The following is a 17462-nucleotide window of genomic DNA, read 5'->3' as shown; positions in this document are numbered from 1 at the left end:
TGTTGGTCAGTCAGTGATAGTTCTTTACTTCGATTTTAGTGAGGCTTTCGACAGTGTCTCACACAAACTTCTTCTTTTAAAACTCTCTTCATTTGGCATACAGAATCCCCTTTTATCTTGGCTCAAATCTTTTTAGAAGAACGTAGCCAAATCGTTCGCTTTGGATCTTGCTACTCTAAACCTGTGAATGTAACCAGTGGGGTTATACAAGGAAGTGTGGTTGGTCCATTACTCTTTCTCCTTTTTATCAATGATGTGTGTTCTCTCTTTCAGTATGGTAAGCCTTTCCTTTTTGCTGATGACCTGAAAGTAGTATATTCATTCTCTTCTCCTACAAAAGAAAGCTATATCTCAGCGGTAATCCAAGAGGAAATAAACAAGTTGTACGAATGGACTATTTCGTGGAATCTGCCACTTAATGTTGACAAAAGTGGATTTATTCACATTGGTCGCTGTCTTAACTTAAATCTGACTGTACAGACACATACACTCAAACCTCTCAACACTGTTCGTGACCTGGGTTTAAGATATAGCAATAGTCTGAACTTTTCTGAACACATTATATCTCAAGTATCCAAATCTAGAAAGCTCATCGGATAGATAATAATAAACTTCAATAATATCGAATCGAGATTGTTACTATACAGAAAATGTATCTTACCCATTCTTGAATATGGTATTTTAGTTTACAGTAATTGTAGACATAATGACCTGATTAGAATTGAGGGTGTTCAAAGAAAGTTCACCAAAGCTATTCTGGGGTATTCCGATAACAAAGACTATTACCAAATATGTCAACAACTCAACTTGGAACCTCTTTGGATCAGACGTATCAAATTAAATCCTGTCTTTGTCTACCGGCTTATTAACGGTATTTCCTACTCTTTGGTATCCACCCCTTCATACCTTATGATATCATCCCACAATCTACGCAATAAGGAGAATATTCCAGCGATTCCAAGAACCCACACAAACTTATGTCAGAATTTTTTCCTTATTCGCTACTCAACCATGCGGAACAGACTGCCAGTGAACCTCCGTTGCAGTGAAACTACAACCCGGTTCAAAAGTCTCCTTGACGATTTTCTTTCCGAAAGTGGATTATGTCACCTATTGAATATCAATATATTCAATAATGATTTATACAAACAAGGTCCGTCATCCATTTAATTGCTTGAAAAGCAAAATAAAACCTTTAAATCTTTTCACGTCTATTTTATTTTATTTCTATTTATCTTAATATATGAAGTCTGCTTACGTTCGTGTTTATCATTATTACCGTTATTAATATCATTATTAGTTCCCCGACACATTAGATATTCTTTTTATCTCTTCTTATCCTTCTAAACATATTTAACTCCAGATTGTCCTTTGAAATCAATTGTGACTTTCATAGCATCATTCTTAATTATTATTGCACAAATATTTATACCAATATCCGGTTTCATTCTGTATACTATTACATAAATTTAAATGTATTCATCCGAGTGCACTGAAGAATTTTTATTTTATTTTTCTAAATTGTTGGTTTCCTTCTGAGGTTGATATTCATTACACAATTATTATTCTTATCATGAATCAAAACTTTTCACTACGTGTTCACTTCTTTTCTCTCTCTTCTTTCCCTCTAAATAAATATTATTCTTAAGATTACGAAGTTTGTAATTAAAACAATAACTTGTGTTACACTTAAATTAAATTCTCAGACCCGTTTTATCTTCACTATGCATATAGGACTACTCATACATATTGATATTTTATTATCCTTTTCACTCAATTGAGACTTTCATCGCATCACTCCAGGCTACGTGACTGCACAAACATTTATTCTAGCGTCATATCTTACTACAATAATAAGTTATTTTTTGTTACTAATTTAACGATACACACATAGTCGTTTATTCTTGTTCTGTGTTCATAAACACGCCTATTAGACTGTTTGCGTATTTCACGTCTCCTTTATTTCTATTTCCTTATTTCCTCCATTTCCTTCATTAAACTCAATTCAATATTCTTCTCAATTGCACAGACCCGATTTATTATTATTAATATTCTACTATTATTGCTCTAAATTTTTTTTATATGGCAAGTATAATACTATCATTATTGAAAATTGTATATTATTGCATTTTTTGAAGAAACCCGAAAAGGTTTCCTCACAACACTTATGTACCCATAAGATGTTTGTGAATAACAATAATAATATGTTCACGTACATTGAGATTTGTTCTGGACGATTCACAACAGCTCTTACTCGTCATGTCATATGGTGATACTACACCTAACTGTCGGTCTGAAATGTCGGACAAATGAAAATCTGGCAAATGCGATGAAAATGATCTTGTTGGGGTGTTTTCATAGTATTCCGACAGCAGACAATGGGTTTTAAGCGTTGTTCAAGAACTGAAGATTCAGGCTGATCTATTTCCTTTACTACACCACATATGTGTGGTTTACTGTATAAGTTATATTGCTATGTAGGGCTGATGGTCTCATATCACACTGCACGTTCACCATTCATACTGACGATGGTTCAGCATGATTACTTTGGCGAGTTCCGCTCCCTCCTCATACGTAAAATTGGTTTGTTGGTTAACAGATTTCATTGATACGTTTTGCATCTCACTCATTCATTCATTCATTAATTCATGCATTTTATCATTCATGTATTCAATCATCCAGGCATCCATGAATCCTCTCACTCATTCATTCATTCATGCATTCATGAATTCACTAATTCCTTCCTTCAATCAATCATCCATTCATTCATTCATTCAACTTAAATGTGTTGTAAGTTATCAAAGTGATATTTGCAAGAGAAATCCCACACAAAGTGAATCAGCGAAATCGGTTTAGCCGTTCAAACGTTATGGTGTAAAGTGTGTTAGGGAAATTGACTGTCTCGAGCATTTCTATATGATTTTGATGCGCGGACTTTCTATAGGATGTTTCCCAGTCACATTTTCATTCATAACTGGTGAATGGATTGAGATTTTTCAATGTGGCGTGCTTTGTGTTACTTATCCAATTGAGTGCTATGCAGTGTTGTACAATATGTACACGTACATTGAGATTTGTACTTGACGATTTACACCGGTTCTTTGTCGACTTTCTATATGGTGATTCTACACCTTGCTGTCTATTTGAAACTTCCTACGCCTGTTGCTCTTTTTGAAACTTGTTTAAGATTTGTTATTTCTCATCTTCTGGTATGAAGACACGGTGGTTCACCACATAGTACGAATCGTTATTTTTCAGTGAATCTTGTTGACGAAAATATTGTTTGCATTCTTCCTGTGGTCTAGATTATTTCAAGTGTTTGTGTGTACGGTGCTGAATGTCTCTCAGTGAATTATCCATTTTGCTAGCTTCTTTAATGGCTTTAAATTTGTTCAGCAATCCGGAATCTGCATCTGCCAACACCGTATGAACCTCAGCCTCAAATACTGTGGTAGATACTTTCAGCTCCCTTTCATGTTTCTTATGGGAGTCAATTAATATTGAGAAAGTATCTGATTGTCGAAAATTCGTTTTCGTTTGATATTTTATCTTAAAATCACAGATCATCATTGTAGTTTCCTATCGCTGTAGACGGTTTGCTGTATGAACAGAGATACTTCTCTTGAATCCAAAACAATGTCAGTGGCTGTTAATGGTCCATTATTGGAGTGAACTACCTGCCAAACAGCATCTTGTGGAACGTTTTACAGTGAATATAATCGAGAGGACTTGTATCAATATAATGGCTGATCACTTCCGAGGAGGAACTTCAACTTGATCCATCTGCCGGTGGATGCATGGCCTTGATGGACTCAAAGTTTTCTAGATCAGGTTTTCTTCCGTCTTTGTCAACTGCGAATCTCAAATATCGGACCTGCTCCATGTGTAAATCACATTTCTCAGCATGTACCCGAAACTATAATCTACTATGTGTCTGAGAACCATATCCACATTCTTCTCTAAATCAGCGTAATCTGTGCTCATGATTAGTACACCATCGACATAGGCCGAGGTACAAAGAATATCTTTCAGCATAGTGTCCATAACTTGTTGAAAGACTAAAGGGGAGGCTTTCGCTCAAAAAGGAAGTCTCGTAAATCGGAACAAACTTTTATACATGTCTATTGTCAAGTAACGCTTGCACTCTTGAGCTGCTAAAATCTTTACATAAGCTTCTGAAATAGAGCTACTTTTGAAATATACCTTCACTCATTTAGTTTCCCATATAAGTCTTCTGATAACGCCAAAGAATAGTGATCGGCTTCAAGTGCTTTATTTAATCCAGTCGAATAAACTACACATCGCCGGATGCTTTGATTCGGCTTCCTAATAATCAATATTGGTGCTGTCCAATCAGAAAAATTTACTGGTTCTGTGATTCCACTCCTTTGCATGCGCTCTGATACTTGTTCAAAAATAGGTAGCGCAGGATAAAATACCGGACATCTTGATTCAAAAACCAAAGTGGATCTCAATTCAAGGAGTAGTAATACCTTTACCTTTTGCATTCCTCCAGTTCGTCCGTCAACGCATGAATATGTCTTTCCAACACAACACTCCTCAGATTCTTTTCCGCTGGTTTGTTGGTTGTCATTCAGCTGCATGTGTGGTTGATGGAGTGGTTTGCTAGCTGTAGTGTTTCTATTAGGTCTGGACCCAGAAAATCTTGTCGTGCATTCTCTAGGAGGTATAATGTCTCATTCGTCTCGGCATTTGTTTTTGAAACTGTAAACTATATCTCTCCAAAAATGTTTGGTTTCCTTCCAGGTACACTATGGATACACTACGATAGGCCGTGGTTAACTTCATTTGCATCTGTTTGTTCGATTGATTTCTTTGACTACATTCAGTGTGACGTTGCATATCAGGTTAGTTTACAATCATGATCATGGGTAACATATCCGTTGAAAATTGGCAGCAAAACAATTAAACAATAAGGATATTAACCAACCACTCTATTTCTGCTCACAGAATTTCCTCTAAACAATAATAAATTATCCGTGAATGGTTTTGTGGAGAATGTAGAATTGTCATACACTAAAACAGCTTAGAGCAATCCATTTGATTATATAATCTATGATAACAGTTGGAATTGAATGATATTGGTCAACCGTGAACACATGAAGAGACTTTCAAATTTCATAATTCGTCAACTGAAACCGAACAATAGATCTTTGAATATATTTGGCAGGACGTACAGCACTCCATCATAATTACTGTACATTCATGCATGAAAGAAAACCACAATTCATTTTACCTAACCACCATACTACTAACATGACAATCAATATCATGAAAGTTTGAGAGAATATTTATGCAACGAAATAGAGTGATGCGAGTTACGAAACACACATGTAATTTGATGTAATGGAGTTGTCGCTTGAAAACATGTTAGCGCTTGCAAATAAGAATCAAACGAACAAATTCACGATCGAATTCATTACATGATGATTTGATTTTGTACAAAACATAGCATAATCATGATTGAACAGAAATCCTGATTGATTCCCATTCAAATATGAATTGTGAACGATAAAATGAAGCGAAATTGACGATTAATATTTATGTGATCCATTCAAGTTGATGAATTTGAGTGGATAAAGAAATGTGCCGTGGTACACATATAATACGTGATTGACAGAAGTCTTATAGCCTTCAGGTACCAGACGAATATGGCACCGAAAAAGCATTGATCAATGAATAAGTATGTGTCCTTTCTGTTAGAGAGCAGTTGTGTTTCGAGTAACGTAATAGCTCATGTTGCAAATTTGAGTGATCTGAGTTTGGATCACATGACGAGTAATAGCTCCTTCAACATCGTTATCACATCTTACAGCATTATATCAAATACGATAAAAAAAACACGAGATTCAGGCATTTGACCGACAGCCAGCGAACACAGAACACGGCTAAAATAAATTAAAATATTAACGTATTAGCATCAAAAATAAAGATGAATAACACTGGTCAGGGGCGGGATCGTGGATGCGCACCGCTGAGGAGTCCCATACTAGGATGAAATGGCTTTCCAGTACTTCCAAGTTTTCATGGTGGTCTACCTTCAACTGACTCATGATTTGAACCTGTGAAATTTCTAAACTCTCCACAAAATCCCTTCTGAAAGATGAATAAGAGTCTTCATTATAGTTATGTAGATAATGTACATATAACGTAATAACCAGTCAAATGGACGAATCAGGATTATTCACGGCAAGACATGAAAACAAGGAGGTTCTTTGTGAAAACCACCATTATATTGAATTAGAATTAGATGGTTAGTGGTTATTATTGTCTACTTATAGCTGAAGCCAAAATGTCCGTTGAACTGACTGCCAAAGTATTTGTTTCATTAAATATTTTCTTTTTTAATTACAAAAATGCTAATTTCATTCATATTGGTTACGTTTGCGTGGATGAATATATGATCAAATAAACAAAGGCGTATAATTAGAAAGAAGAAGAAGAAAAATTATATTGTGCTCACACCACAATTGAATATAGTTCACCTTATATGGTTAAATAGTCAAGAATGTAGTGATAGATGATAATAAAGTATAATTAGTGATATATTTCTATAAACAACGAAAGTCAACAGACGGATATTGACAGACAAATCCTCAGATCATTTCATTATAATTGTTTTCATTAAGTATTTTCACAATGAATGAACCATGTTAGGTTTATCCGGATTCAAATAGATGTGGTGATTATGTGTATTATTCAACCACACATAATAGAATTCAAAGAGATATGATTGCTGGTACACATAATGTCAAGCGTATAAAAATTCCCTGGTATATTTCGAATTTCCTCTATCCAAGATCTCAATACTTCCCTAGTCGAATGTGTATTCACTGATGTCCACATGGATTGATATAAACGATGATATATCATAGCGTTTGACCGTCAATTGATGTTCATTCTTGCAAAAGTGAATAAGGATTCTGTTTTATCCAATGTACTGTCTTTAGTGTTTTTGGAATTATTTATTTTTCAGATGATGTTTGTGTGGTGCTTGAATGAACTAATGATCCATTTGTACTTGTTGAATGCTTGATTTCGAATTTTAAACACAGTACATTTGTTCGTGCTTACCTTGTACCTGTTGATCCAATTGCTTTATTTCTGGGATAATTAGTTCATACTATAATTTAGATACTCCTAATCATCATATTGGCGCCGCGATTGATTCTGTGGTGGAACTGTTGGATAGACATTCAGATTTCGATGCGTTTGAGGATTATTTTGAGAGATTCGAAATCTGGGCTGTGACCAAGGGAGATGATGAGGATGTTAATATTGTAGCACATTTCCACACATTCATCGGAAAAGAAGCATACAGCTTAATAAAAACTCTGGCTTTACTGGAGAAGCCCGTTTCGCTTCCTTATACAACTCTCAAGGGACTACTACTAGACTATGTTAAGTATGCAAATTTCGAATGTGGTATAGGCGGAAGATTTCGTAAAATGATTAATGAGGTTATAAAAATTCCACTACATTACGTCATCTCAGTCCAGTGCATACTCAAGGTTATGCAGATATTAATTCATTGAGGAGTTGCGATGCAGTTCACAAAGATGAACACAAGCTTGGTCAATATTTGTCCTGTAGCAGGTTCCACTCTGGTAATTCATGTGCAATTCGCAATGCTATGTGCTTTAAATGTGGTGATATTGGACATATTCAGTTAGTTTGTAATACTACTGCTCACCCTGCTGCAACGAATATTAAGTCTTGTAATTCTGATTCTATTAAGTCTAGTTTTCCTAATGATCATTCATCTTTATCAACGATTTCAAAAGACAGTGTAGAGTCATATAGCAGTTCAAAGTTAAATGAAACTCAGAATTCTTGCAAGTCAACAGTTTCTAATCAATCGACTTATCAAATTTCTCATATTATTGTACCAGATATGGTTTTTCCTAATGTTTCACATATTTCTGATGAAATTCCTTGCAAATCTGAAGAAAATATGTTGAATGAACATAATTATGATCGAAAACCTGATGTAGTTTTGATAGATGCTGATTTTTCTAATGATCCAATACTCTGCAATGACATTGTTAATAATTGTCATGAAAATATTTCAGAAGAATCAAATCCTGATGTCATATCATATATTATCTATCCTCACAATGCATTTACTCCTTGTAGGAAACTTGTACAATCCAAACCACGAGTATTAAGTGAGCTCGATTTTGATTACGATTCGTATGATTTCATATCAACTGCTGTTCATCCTTATCACAAAAACACTTCTAATGTTTACTCTAATCAGTGTGAAAAATATGTTTTAAATGAAGCCACATTATTCCGAACTTGAGGATATAAAGATCCACCATTATTTCGTGGGCGGAGGATAGTGATGAAAAATCTATGTTGCGAATTCTCACTATCAATGACTTTAGTACACACAACCGACATTTTGATCAAATACAATTCCAGGAACCAGATAATACAGAGATTTTATCCAATACAATGTCGGACAGACACAGGATGAACCTGAGAAGAAGACGTACAATCGATTGCAGGCACTTAGACTCTAATTTGAGCTGTGGCGGATGTAGTGTTTGAATAAACTAAAGATTTCTTTGTACTTGTTGAATGCTTGATTTCGAATCCCAAATACAGTACATGTGTTCGTGCTTATGTAGTGCTTCTTGATCCGATTACGCTATTTCTGGAATTCTTAGTTCATACTAAACTTCAAATACTCCTAAACATCATAGTTCGATTTTTCTTCTTTTGTCATTTCGTCCTTTTTTATTTGCGTAGGATTGATTGAATAGTTAACGAAGACATTGAGGTCAATCCAATATTATCAATCAGTCAGAAAAATTGTGAACAATCATAGAACCCAGGATAAAGTCAATGTCAGATGCAATCAGAATAAAGAGGTAAACAATGACAGGTGAAAAGTCAACATTAACCAATCAATATATCAATGTCTTCATTAGGAGCTGTTAGCCATTTGTGTAGAAACTCAAGCACTCCATTTCTGCAAGTAAGTTGTTCTGATGTTGTTCAGCTTAACGACCAAATTATCGGGCTCAAAAAACAAAACTCCACCCAATTCATTCACCTAACTCACAAATATTCTCCAAAATATCACGATGTAATCTCCATAGCTTTAAGTCACAGAGTTACATTTGTTAATTCGTAGCTGAAAAGTAAGTGTACTGGATGGCGGTTTCATTCTTGTGAGTGATTTCATATAAGCGCGCCTTAATGATTATTTAACCCACGACCTTCCATTTGGTTTCGTAAAAAACGGCTGACTCTCTAGACCACTGAGACAGGATTCATATGTTTTTATATACCTCTTACAATCTATCTGAATTGATAGGCGTCTAAAATATTCTTTCTAAATAAATTTATTTTTAGCTTTCATCACCACCACTGCCCAACGAGATTAGCCTGGATACTAAAATAAGGATTTAAACGATGAATTTCGCATTCATGGTACAATTATTTATCTGTGCTCATAATTCATTGTCACAGTATAAACAATCAAAGCTAAGAGATTGAAAATAATGGAGACCATGAAGAATAAACCTAGAATGGTAGATAGTTGGAATGCAGGTTTGCCAATAGAACTGTTAGTAGATTGATGTGTTCTACCGACTTTGACAGGTATATGTAGTATGTATCATTGGTCGGAAGTGGAATGCTTGGCGGCAGCAGGTAGAGGACATCGAAGAGAAGAGAATGAGAACAGAGAGTGATTGATATAGAATCGAAAGATTTAAACTGTTTGAGACAACTGTTGGATATTTTGCAAATGAAGTATTTGCTGTTTGTTTCTCAGATTTTAATAAGAAATTCTGTAATTTTGTATCCAAGTAAATATGCTTGTTCCTTAACTATGTTCTCGCTGACTACAATAGTACTGGTGGTAGTATTGGTAATGATTCGAGAATTTTAATGGATGTTCGAAAGTTCGTACATTCACATGTCGAGTAGTATGTAGTTTTAATTTACAGCAACAAATGTCAATACCACATGATTGATATATCGTAAAACATTGAATTGCTTGAACAGTCCAATCTACTTCAGTCGGCTATCATATTCAATCTAAGTCAATATAATGAATAAAAAACGTTTGAGCAACAATAAAGTCTATCTATCCAAAATATCGGGTAACGATGCGTTTCTTTATCATAATGTTGCAACTAGTGTGATGTGAAGAAGAACTGCGTAACAAACACTTATGAATGAGTTCACCACAGCAAAGCAATATTGACAACCGAATCTTTATGGATGCATAAATATAGTTTATGTCATTTTATGCCAGTTGTTACGGTAAATCGTGGTAAATTTAACGTTCTTTGTTTGAAGGACGTTGATACATAAACACCATGATCACTGTCAAGTAGATTAGAGCTTTCACAATTTTATGATAGAAGAGCAGCGAAATGGTTTCAGTACTCAACTATATGATCTTCGAAGCCAAACAAGCAGTCGCTAATAGGACTGACATTCGAGGTTTGTCAATTAGAGAAGATGAAAGATGATGAAAGCGGAAGGACTAAATCGGTTTGGCATGGCCTGGACGTGCATGATCAATAACATAATATGACTTCCAAGTAAGTTGTGGCAGATCAGGTAGTTAAATCATAAACATTCTACAGTCGTGGAATCGGTCTTTCATTTTAGTAGCATAGATACCTGTAATGATGCCGACACAAATCACAATTCTACAAATACATGAAAGAGTTTTATTGTTATTTGCACATCAATTCGGTCCAGTATATCTATAGAGGCGCTAGGATTTAAGTCTATCAGTAGCTTATCTAATGTCTTTGATTCGTCTAGAAGTCCACTCATCTTATTTACAAATTAGCTTATTGTGTCCGTTTCTTGTGAAATTATGTAGGAATAAATTTTGTTGTACATTAGTTGTTTTTAAATGTTGTATTTTGACTAACCTTGTGTGATTTCGTCACTTATAATTGAGCAAGTCGATGAAACCAACCACTGAATTTGAAGAGTGGTGTTTGTTGTACGAGCCTAAAGTATGATGTAATATTAAGCCTAATGACTTTCTCAAAGGGGTCTCAGCCCCAATGTATTAAATAGTGCAGTGCAACTCTGGTCACAATCTATTCCTCAAATGGTTTTGTGAAGTATCTCCACAGTCCCTCCATTTTGAACTCGTCGCTTAAACAAACGCTACCGAGTATTAACGGATAATATTCAACCACTGGACGAACACAGACTTTATATGGTGTTGGCCCCAATTCATGTTTGTGAAGAATACGAATACAACAAGATTTCACGTGGCTTCGACATGAATGACGGTTGTTTTCCTAAAACCTATGGGACATTCGAGCACCTTAAGCCATGCTTCAGGATACCACATTAGAATTTCGGTATACTAATCACTTCAAAGTGGTTTCCTAGGTTGCCACATCTTTTATTAATCCAGCTGCATTTATTAACATTAAAGTGAAGACGGCACGTTGTACAAAATACTGCCGCCTCCTACTGTATAATTTTAGCAGTGTTATATTTTCGATCTCTGTTTCATGAGTAGACTAAATCTAGGCCATGGCTCCGCAGTAGCAGCTACAAATTCAGTGGATGCATGTTGCCTCTAGCTCATTCCCAAGTGTAACCTCATTAGTTACTCTCTTAGAGTGCTGATGTTTTCAAGTTAACCTTGATATTTTGATACCGATTATCCAAGAACGATTTAGGCCTACTTAGTAAGTGGTAGTGAATTTTAACAGAATATAGATCTCCAAATCATAGGTAGTGTGGTATTTTGTCAAATGGCCGGAATTTATCTGAATAAGGGATCTAAGCTATCTTTTATGGTTTGCGGCAATGCGCTGTGGTTCTTAAGCTAAAAGTGTCAGATCATGCACAACCTATCTGTTAGGAAACCACTTTGTGACTTAGAGACAAGCGCTTGTGTTACCAACTAAAAAGAAGGCCCAAGACAGAGTGAGTTGGAGAATGCAGGTGGGCGGCCTATGCTCCATGGAGATTAACGGGCGCAAGTAATTAATGAGAATTCTCCTGCCTAAAAAGTATCTTGAGAAAAGAGAATTAGACCATGAATTCATACCATAACTATTCCTGCCGAAATTAATATAACTCAGTAATCATGAAAATTATTTCATTTATTTCTCCTCCTTTCTTTTTATTGCTCACGTTTTCAGCCGTCTTAAAATAAAACACCGAAAACACCTGTGGAAAGGGCGACTTTGCCCTGCGCCATCATTAATGCTTTAAATGTTTTAGAAGGATATAAGGTCACGGTTAATAGAAGCTCTCAGCATTACGTAGATTTAATGTCGACAATCAGTTACACATCTCTACGCGACCTTCATAAAGCGCGCTGATTCTCATGTTCACAATACGACCATTAATAATATCACTTGCATTCATATGCGAGAAGTGTTTTCCCGTAGTACAATAAACAACGAACCATATGACATATTTACCTAACTGAGTAACCCACTTCAGTAAATACTATATCTTGTGCAGCAATTTGATCTTGCCTGTAAACTGGCATGCGCCACATAACAGGCTATTATCTGAAAATAAGTTATTATTAAAACCACATACTTTTCTGGGTGCAGTGTGTAATCACTTATACCTGGTTCTACATCTAGTATGGTAAATGTGCTTAGCAACTTGGGCGATCGTCTTCTGTTGTCATTCTGTTATTTGTAGAGCGTGAACAGACCATCGTTACCTAAAAACATAGCACGATGAATAGTCTAGATGAGCATCTACCTGTTTACTGTGATAAGGACGAAAGTATTTCGTTGTACACTTTATAAATGTCACAAATCCAGTTCCTGTTCCCTATATTTCTTACTAGATTCGTTTATGTCGTGCTATCCGATGTATTTGGTTGATTGTACTCAGATATGTTGCGTTGTGGGTTCATGCTGTTCTTGACATGGGTTTTCGGACATTTCTCAAAGTATCTCTAAAGCGATGGGGCAGCGTGATGGAATAGTGGCAAACTATCGACTGGATGACAACCAATGTTATTAGAAAGTTAGTGTATTTAATAAGCACGGTTAGTTTACTCTTTATATCGGCAGTCACATATTTGGCGCTGATTTTTAATGATTCTGTCTTAAATTACCTAAGTAGGTTGACAAATTGTTTTTTATTCAATCACGGTTTATTGCCGCGAGTTGTTTTGTGGCTAGGATCGCGTCTTTCATTATTAGTCTGTTTTGTGTTGGGTGGTGCATATGCATTTGCACAGGATGCAAAGCGATGAAGAGTTTCGATTTGTCATGACTTGAAGTTGAGTCGATTTTTACCCCGTGCCAATTGTTGTGTCCTTGACTGAAAAGTTTAGAGAGCAGTGTATTATAGATCGAATCAGTGACTCGTAAAACACTCACGAACGGCCTAGAGTCCTGATTAGTCCTGCTTCCATGTCTAGCCCGGCCAATTGAGTTCAGAACACAAGTCACAGCCTCTGAGATATGAATCACTATATTTCAGACATACTCTATTTATATACCAATCAACCAGACCACATCGTACCATAAAATAGAAAACAACATTTGTACAGGATTTAACAGGTGAAACAAATATTGGCCAATAGAGAATGTCCATTTAAAGTCCAAGGACACCATTAGACTTAACATGATAATTATTGGTATATTCCTCTGCATCCCTAACACGATTCATTGCTTGATATCATCAAAGCTCCATGTTTCCTTATTGTTACTCGTGTTTCGTGTCTCTTCGTGGCCTTCCAACTAGTAAAGGTGCCACAGGTATTCAGAGTTTGACAACACCGTTAGTCGTAACACCTTTACAATCAAGAAATATCGATCCAGTTAAGTTAGAAGTTAGGAATGAGTGAATTTGGAGATATATTTAGAAGGGTGATCGATATGTTGAGAAGCGTTCGATCACAGATGGGGAATGCGCAGCTTGGTCTACTTACTCGTGAATTTGTGTGGATAATTGATCAAGCGCCTTAGGCTAGGGTGTGTTCAATAGAACTACGGTCAGTATCACCATTGAGTGCTTACAGAACTATTTATTTTGGAGTTGATTTACCGCTACAATGGGGTGATCGTCACTATCTAACCTGTTATGATTATTTCCTACATACATTTGTAGGGTGGCATCAGTACCTATTTTATTAGTGATTCCGTTAAAATCTCAGTCTTCTGAGAGGTTGTCACCAAAAAGCCCTACTTATTCATTTAAGCTATTTTCCACATCATGTATAATATTCAAAAATTTGGAGAATTGAATCCCGGTTTCGTGTTTGGCATGTTGATCAGCTAGGGTTGTATTATCGTAGTTAGGTGACGCATGTTCCCTAAATAAATTTTTCTTAGTGTTGCCACCTGAAAAGCTAGATTTAGATCACTTGGATCTATTGTGCGTCACTTTCTCATCTGCCAATATATCTTCTGGCCCATTAACGCGTCGAAAGTACAAGGTTATGCAGATCACGGTAGTTGGAAAATACACAATTGTCACAACGAAGTATGCTAAATAAGTTAATTACAAGAAACACTACTATTTTAAACAGTAATAATGAGAGTTGTTCGAGGCAGTTAAACGTTTAACACGTGAAAATTAACGACAATTTTAGACAAATCGCGGTATATAGAGATATTATTGCCCATGATTTTAGTCGATCAGGAGCGCGACATACTACTGATCACGGAAGCTTGATCACATTCTTTTTCAAACCGACGTCACGTTCACCGTTTGATAACTTGCAGTCATCATCAAGAAAAACTCGTTAACGCATTTACGGGTTATTATTTAGCATACATACGCAGTAATTTAACATAGTGATTTGGTAGTTGTGAAGAAATCATTCTACAATTACGAGACAAACGACATAAATTTGTCTTAAGAAAAGGAACATTGAGTTCTGTTATCTGTCCATCAGAAAGCAGAAATCACTAACGGATACGTATTGAGATAAGATATGAACAGACAGTTAGGAAGCTTAACTCATAATGATCAGTCACGGTGTCTTACTTATACATTTTAAATGGTGATAACAGACTAATCTGATGCTCGTGTTTATTCCAAAGCTGTTCAAAATGAATTTATAGAGACTATATAAAGGACAGAGATCTGGGAAGATAGTTGTATGGGGATGAGTGTCAATCACCAAACAATGGGAGGAGCCAGTTGAACCACTATACTGTGTATCTATCAATCCCATCAGCTCCGATGAACTACTTTATATTAAAGGCACAAAATGACGTCGTTTCAAGCCAGTCCAGCTATTAAAAGCAAAATATATATTAGCTTTCGAACACATTGTTGAGTCTGCTCACATACCCATACATGAAATATGAATAGATCATTTCGAATAAATTGAGCATTGGGTTGGTTGTTTACTCTCTGAAGAAGTGACTTACACCAAGTTACGAAACATCAGAAAATACGATTTTCTACTCATTAAGATATTACAAATATATTAGTTATTTGTGAATAAATCAGTGCAATACAAGTGTCTATTGGAATTTTGTGTACAATATATCATCCAATAACTCAATATGTAGTAGCATTGGGTCCTAATACGAGAAAATGTGGGAAATATGCATTCAACGTTTAACACGGAGAAAAACCCAACGATGAAGGAGGAGTGAATAATAAATTGAATTAATTCGAGTTGATCGAATGACATGGCTCGACCTTGCAGACGTGGTCCTTGCTGAATGTTATCTTATATCTTTTATTCATATTGAATATATTGTTCTGTCTCTAGTCTAAGCTTGTTCTACTTCATGCATTGGTAATTGTTACGATTCAGTGAATTGGTGTAAACGATGATGTGATTTCCACGTGAGATCTTATAAATTAGGCAGTTATATCACGGCAAAAGTACAATTTTAGGATTAAATCTATTGTTAGAGCAGTACTAATATCATAGTAGACCATAGTTCTACAAATCCTCAATCAAGATACATTTTGGATTTTCATCTATGAGTTTTGAATTATGGATTATTATCACTAATGTGTCTGGTATTCACGGCAAACATTAAGGTTTATTTCATTTCAGCTATTCATCTAAGTAGATATTTAAGTCACTTAAACTAATCAAGTCACCCGAGGAAATTAACTTCGTACAGTTTCAACCGATTTATCTTTGTAAGTGATTATATGTTGAGCAATGAAAGTAATCCAGTCGAGCTGTTGTTTCTTTAACACGTGTAGCCGATGTAGTACTTGAACTTACACCATCTGAGAGTAGTCGGTAGTCTGTCAAATCTTACGTGCTCACTCTACTTCAGTCAAAATATATTATATGAATGTTTCATGTAGTGTTTTTGTGGGATGTGGAATGTGAAAAATCAACTGGACACAATAATCAAGATCATCTAAGATGAGAGATATCCGAAGCTTATCACAACAATTAGTCAATTCGTCACTTTCTATACATTCATTTGTCTTCCGTCTCTTGTTTACAAATATGCAGACAAATTTCTTAATTCAATTTCACTCACACTGCACCACACAAATGACTGATTGGTGACTCAAGCATATTAACGATACCCTCATAAAATAGATTCATCGTAAAATCGGGAGTGACTTTTAGCATCACATGAAAGATGTAGCAGCTTTCTAAGGTTAACCAAAGTCATTGTAATTACATTCTCTTAACGCTCGTAACAATCGATTTCGGTTTTCGTGCATTTCTTCAACATTCGCTCATTTGCAGGCATAACTCACTCATGTGTTTCGACTCTTCGACTGAATTAACATACATGTAAGAACTGTGAGCTTGTTCCAAATCCTTTTTCTTCGCATAAACAATCATAACTTTAGAACGAATATTTTCGTTTTGTCAATAACCGACTTTAATTTGTCAATGTTGTTTCATGAGTCACGTCTATTCGGTAGCACCGTACAATTTCAGTAAAGAATTAACTAAAACATACATCAGTGAAAGTCAACAGATTTATAAGAATGTGAATATAAGTTATTAGCTGTGCATAAAATATTGAGCAGGATAATGTTAGGCACCAAAACCTAAGCTGAATAAAAATGGCAGTGTAAAACTGAATCTAAGTTGATATGTAGTCTGTTGAAACAATCTCACTTCGTCAGTTGAATCCAGTCATGTTTATTTTCGGTCTAAACTTGTAAGCAGGTGCAACGAATTTGTTTCCCATACCCTTTCGGTTTTTATTATGTATATCTTCACTTGATTGCACTAGTTTTACTAACACTGAACCGTCCCAGTAAGTTTCGGAAATTTCCACTACATCACCATACTTCAAATTTACCTTCATATCTGGAATGATCACATCAAATTTCATTCTTTGGTAATCTTCTTCATGGAATAACTTATCGATTGAATGAACTAATTGTGTTGCATCACCCAAATCTACATGACGTGTTTGCATTAACTCATAGGCTAAACGACAGACCTAAGAAAAATAACAATAAGATTATATATGTAATATGAGGATATTCACTGAGATTATCTGAAT

The 17462-nt window shown here is 35.5% G+C and overlaps 1 protein-coding gene across 1 annotated transcript in view; it reads right to left on the bottom strand.

The window, feature by feature from the left end:
- The window catches only part of FUT8_14 (Alpha-(1,6)-fucosyltransferase), a gene marked incomplete at both ends in the record, with an annotated part of 50121 nt that overhangs the window by 20713 nt on the left and 11946 nt on the right, over positions 1-17462 (bottom strand). Inside the window, one exon of the mRNA XM_051219264.1 lies at positions 17256-17399. Within this exon, the coding sequence (XP_051063973.1) occupies positions 17256-17399 (144 nt within the window). The remainder of the gene's footprint in view (positions 1-17255; positions 17400-17462) is intronic.

This window comes from Schistosoma haematobium (assembly GCF_000699445.3).
Source record: "Schistosoma haematobium chromosome Unknown HiC_scaffold_406, whole genome shotgun sequence".
Lineage (NCBI taxonomy): Eukaryota > Metazoa > Platyhelminthes > Trematoda > Strigeidida > Schistosomatidae > Schistosoma > Schistosoma haematobium.
The sequence above is the reverse complement of the archived record's forward strand: the minus strand, read 5'-3'. Positions and strand labels throughout refer to the sequence as shown.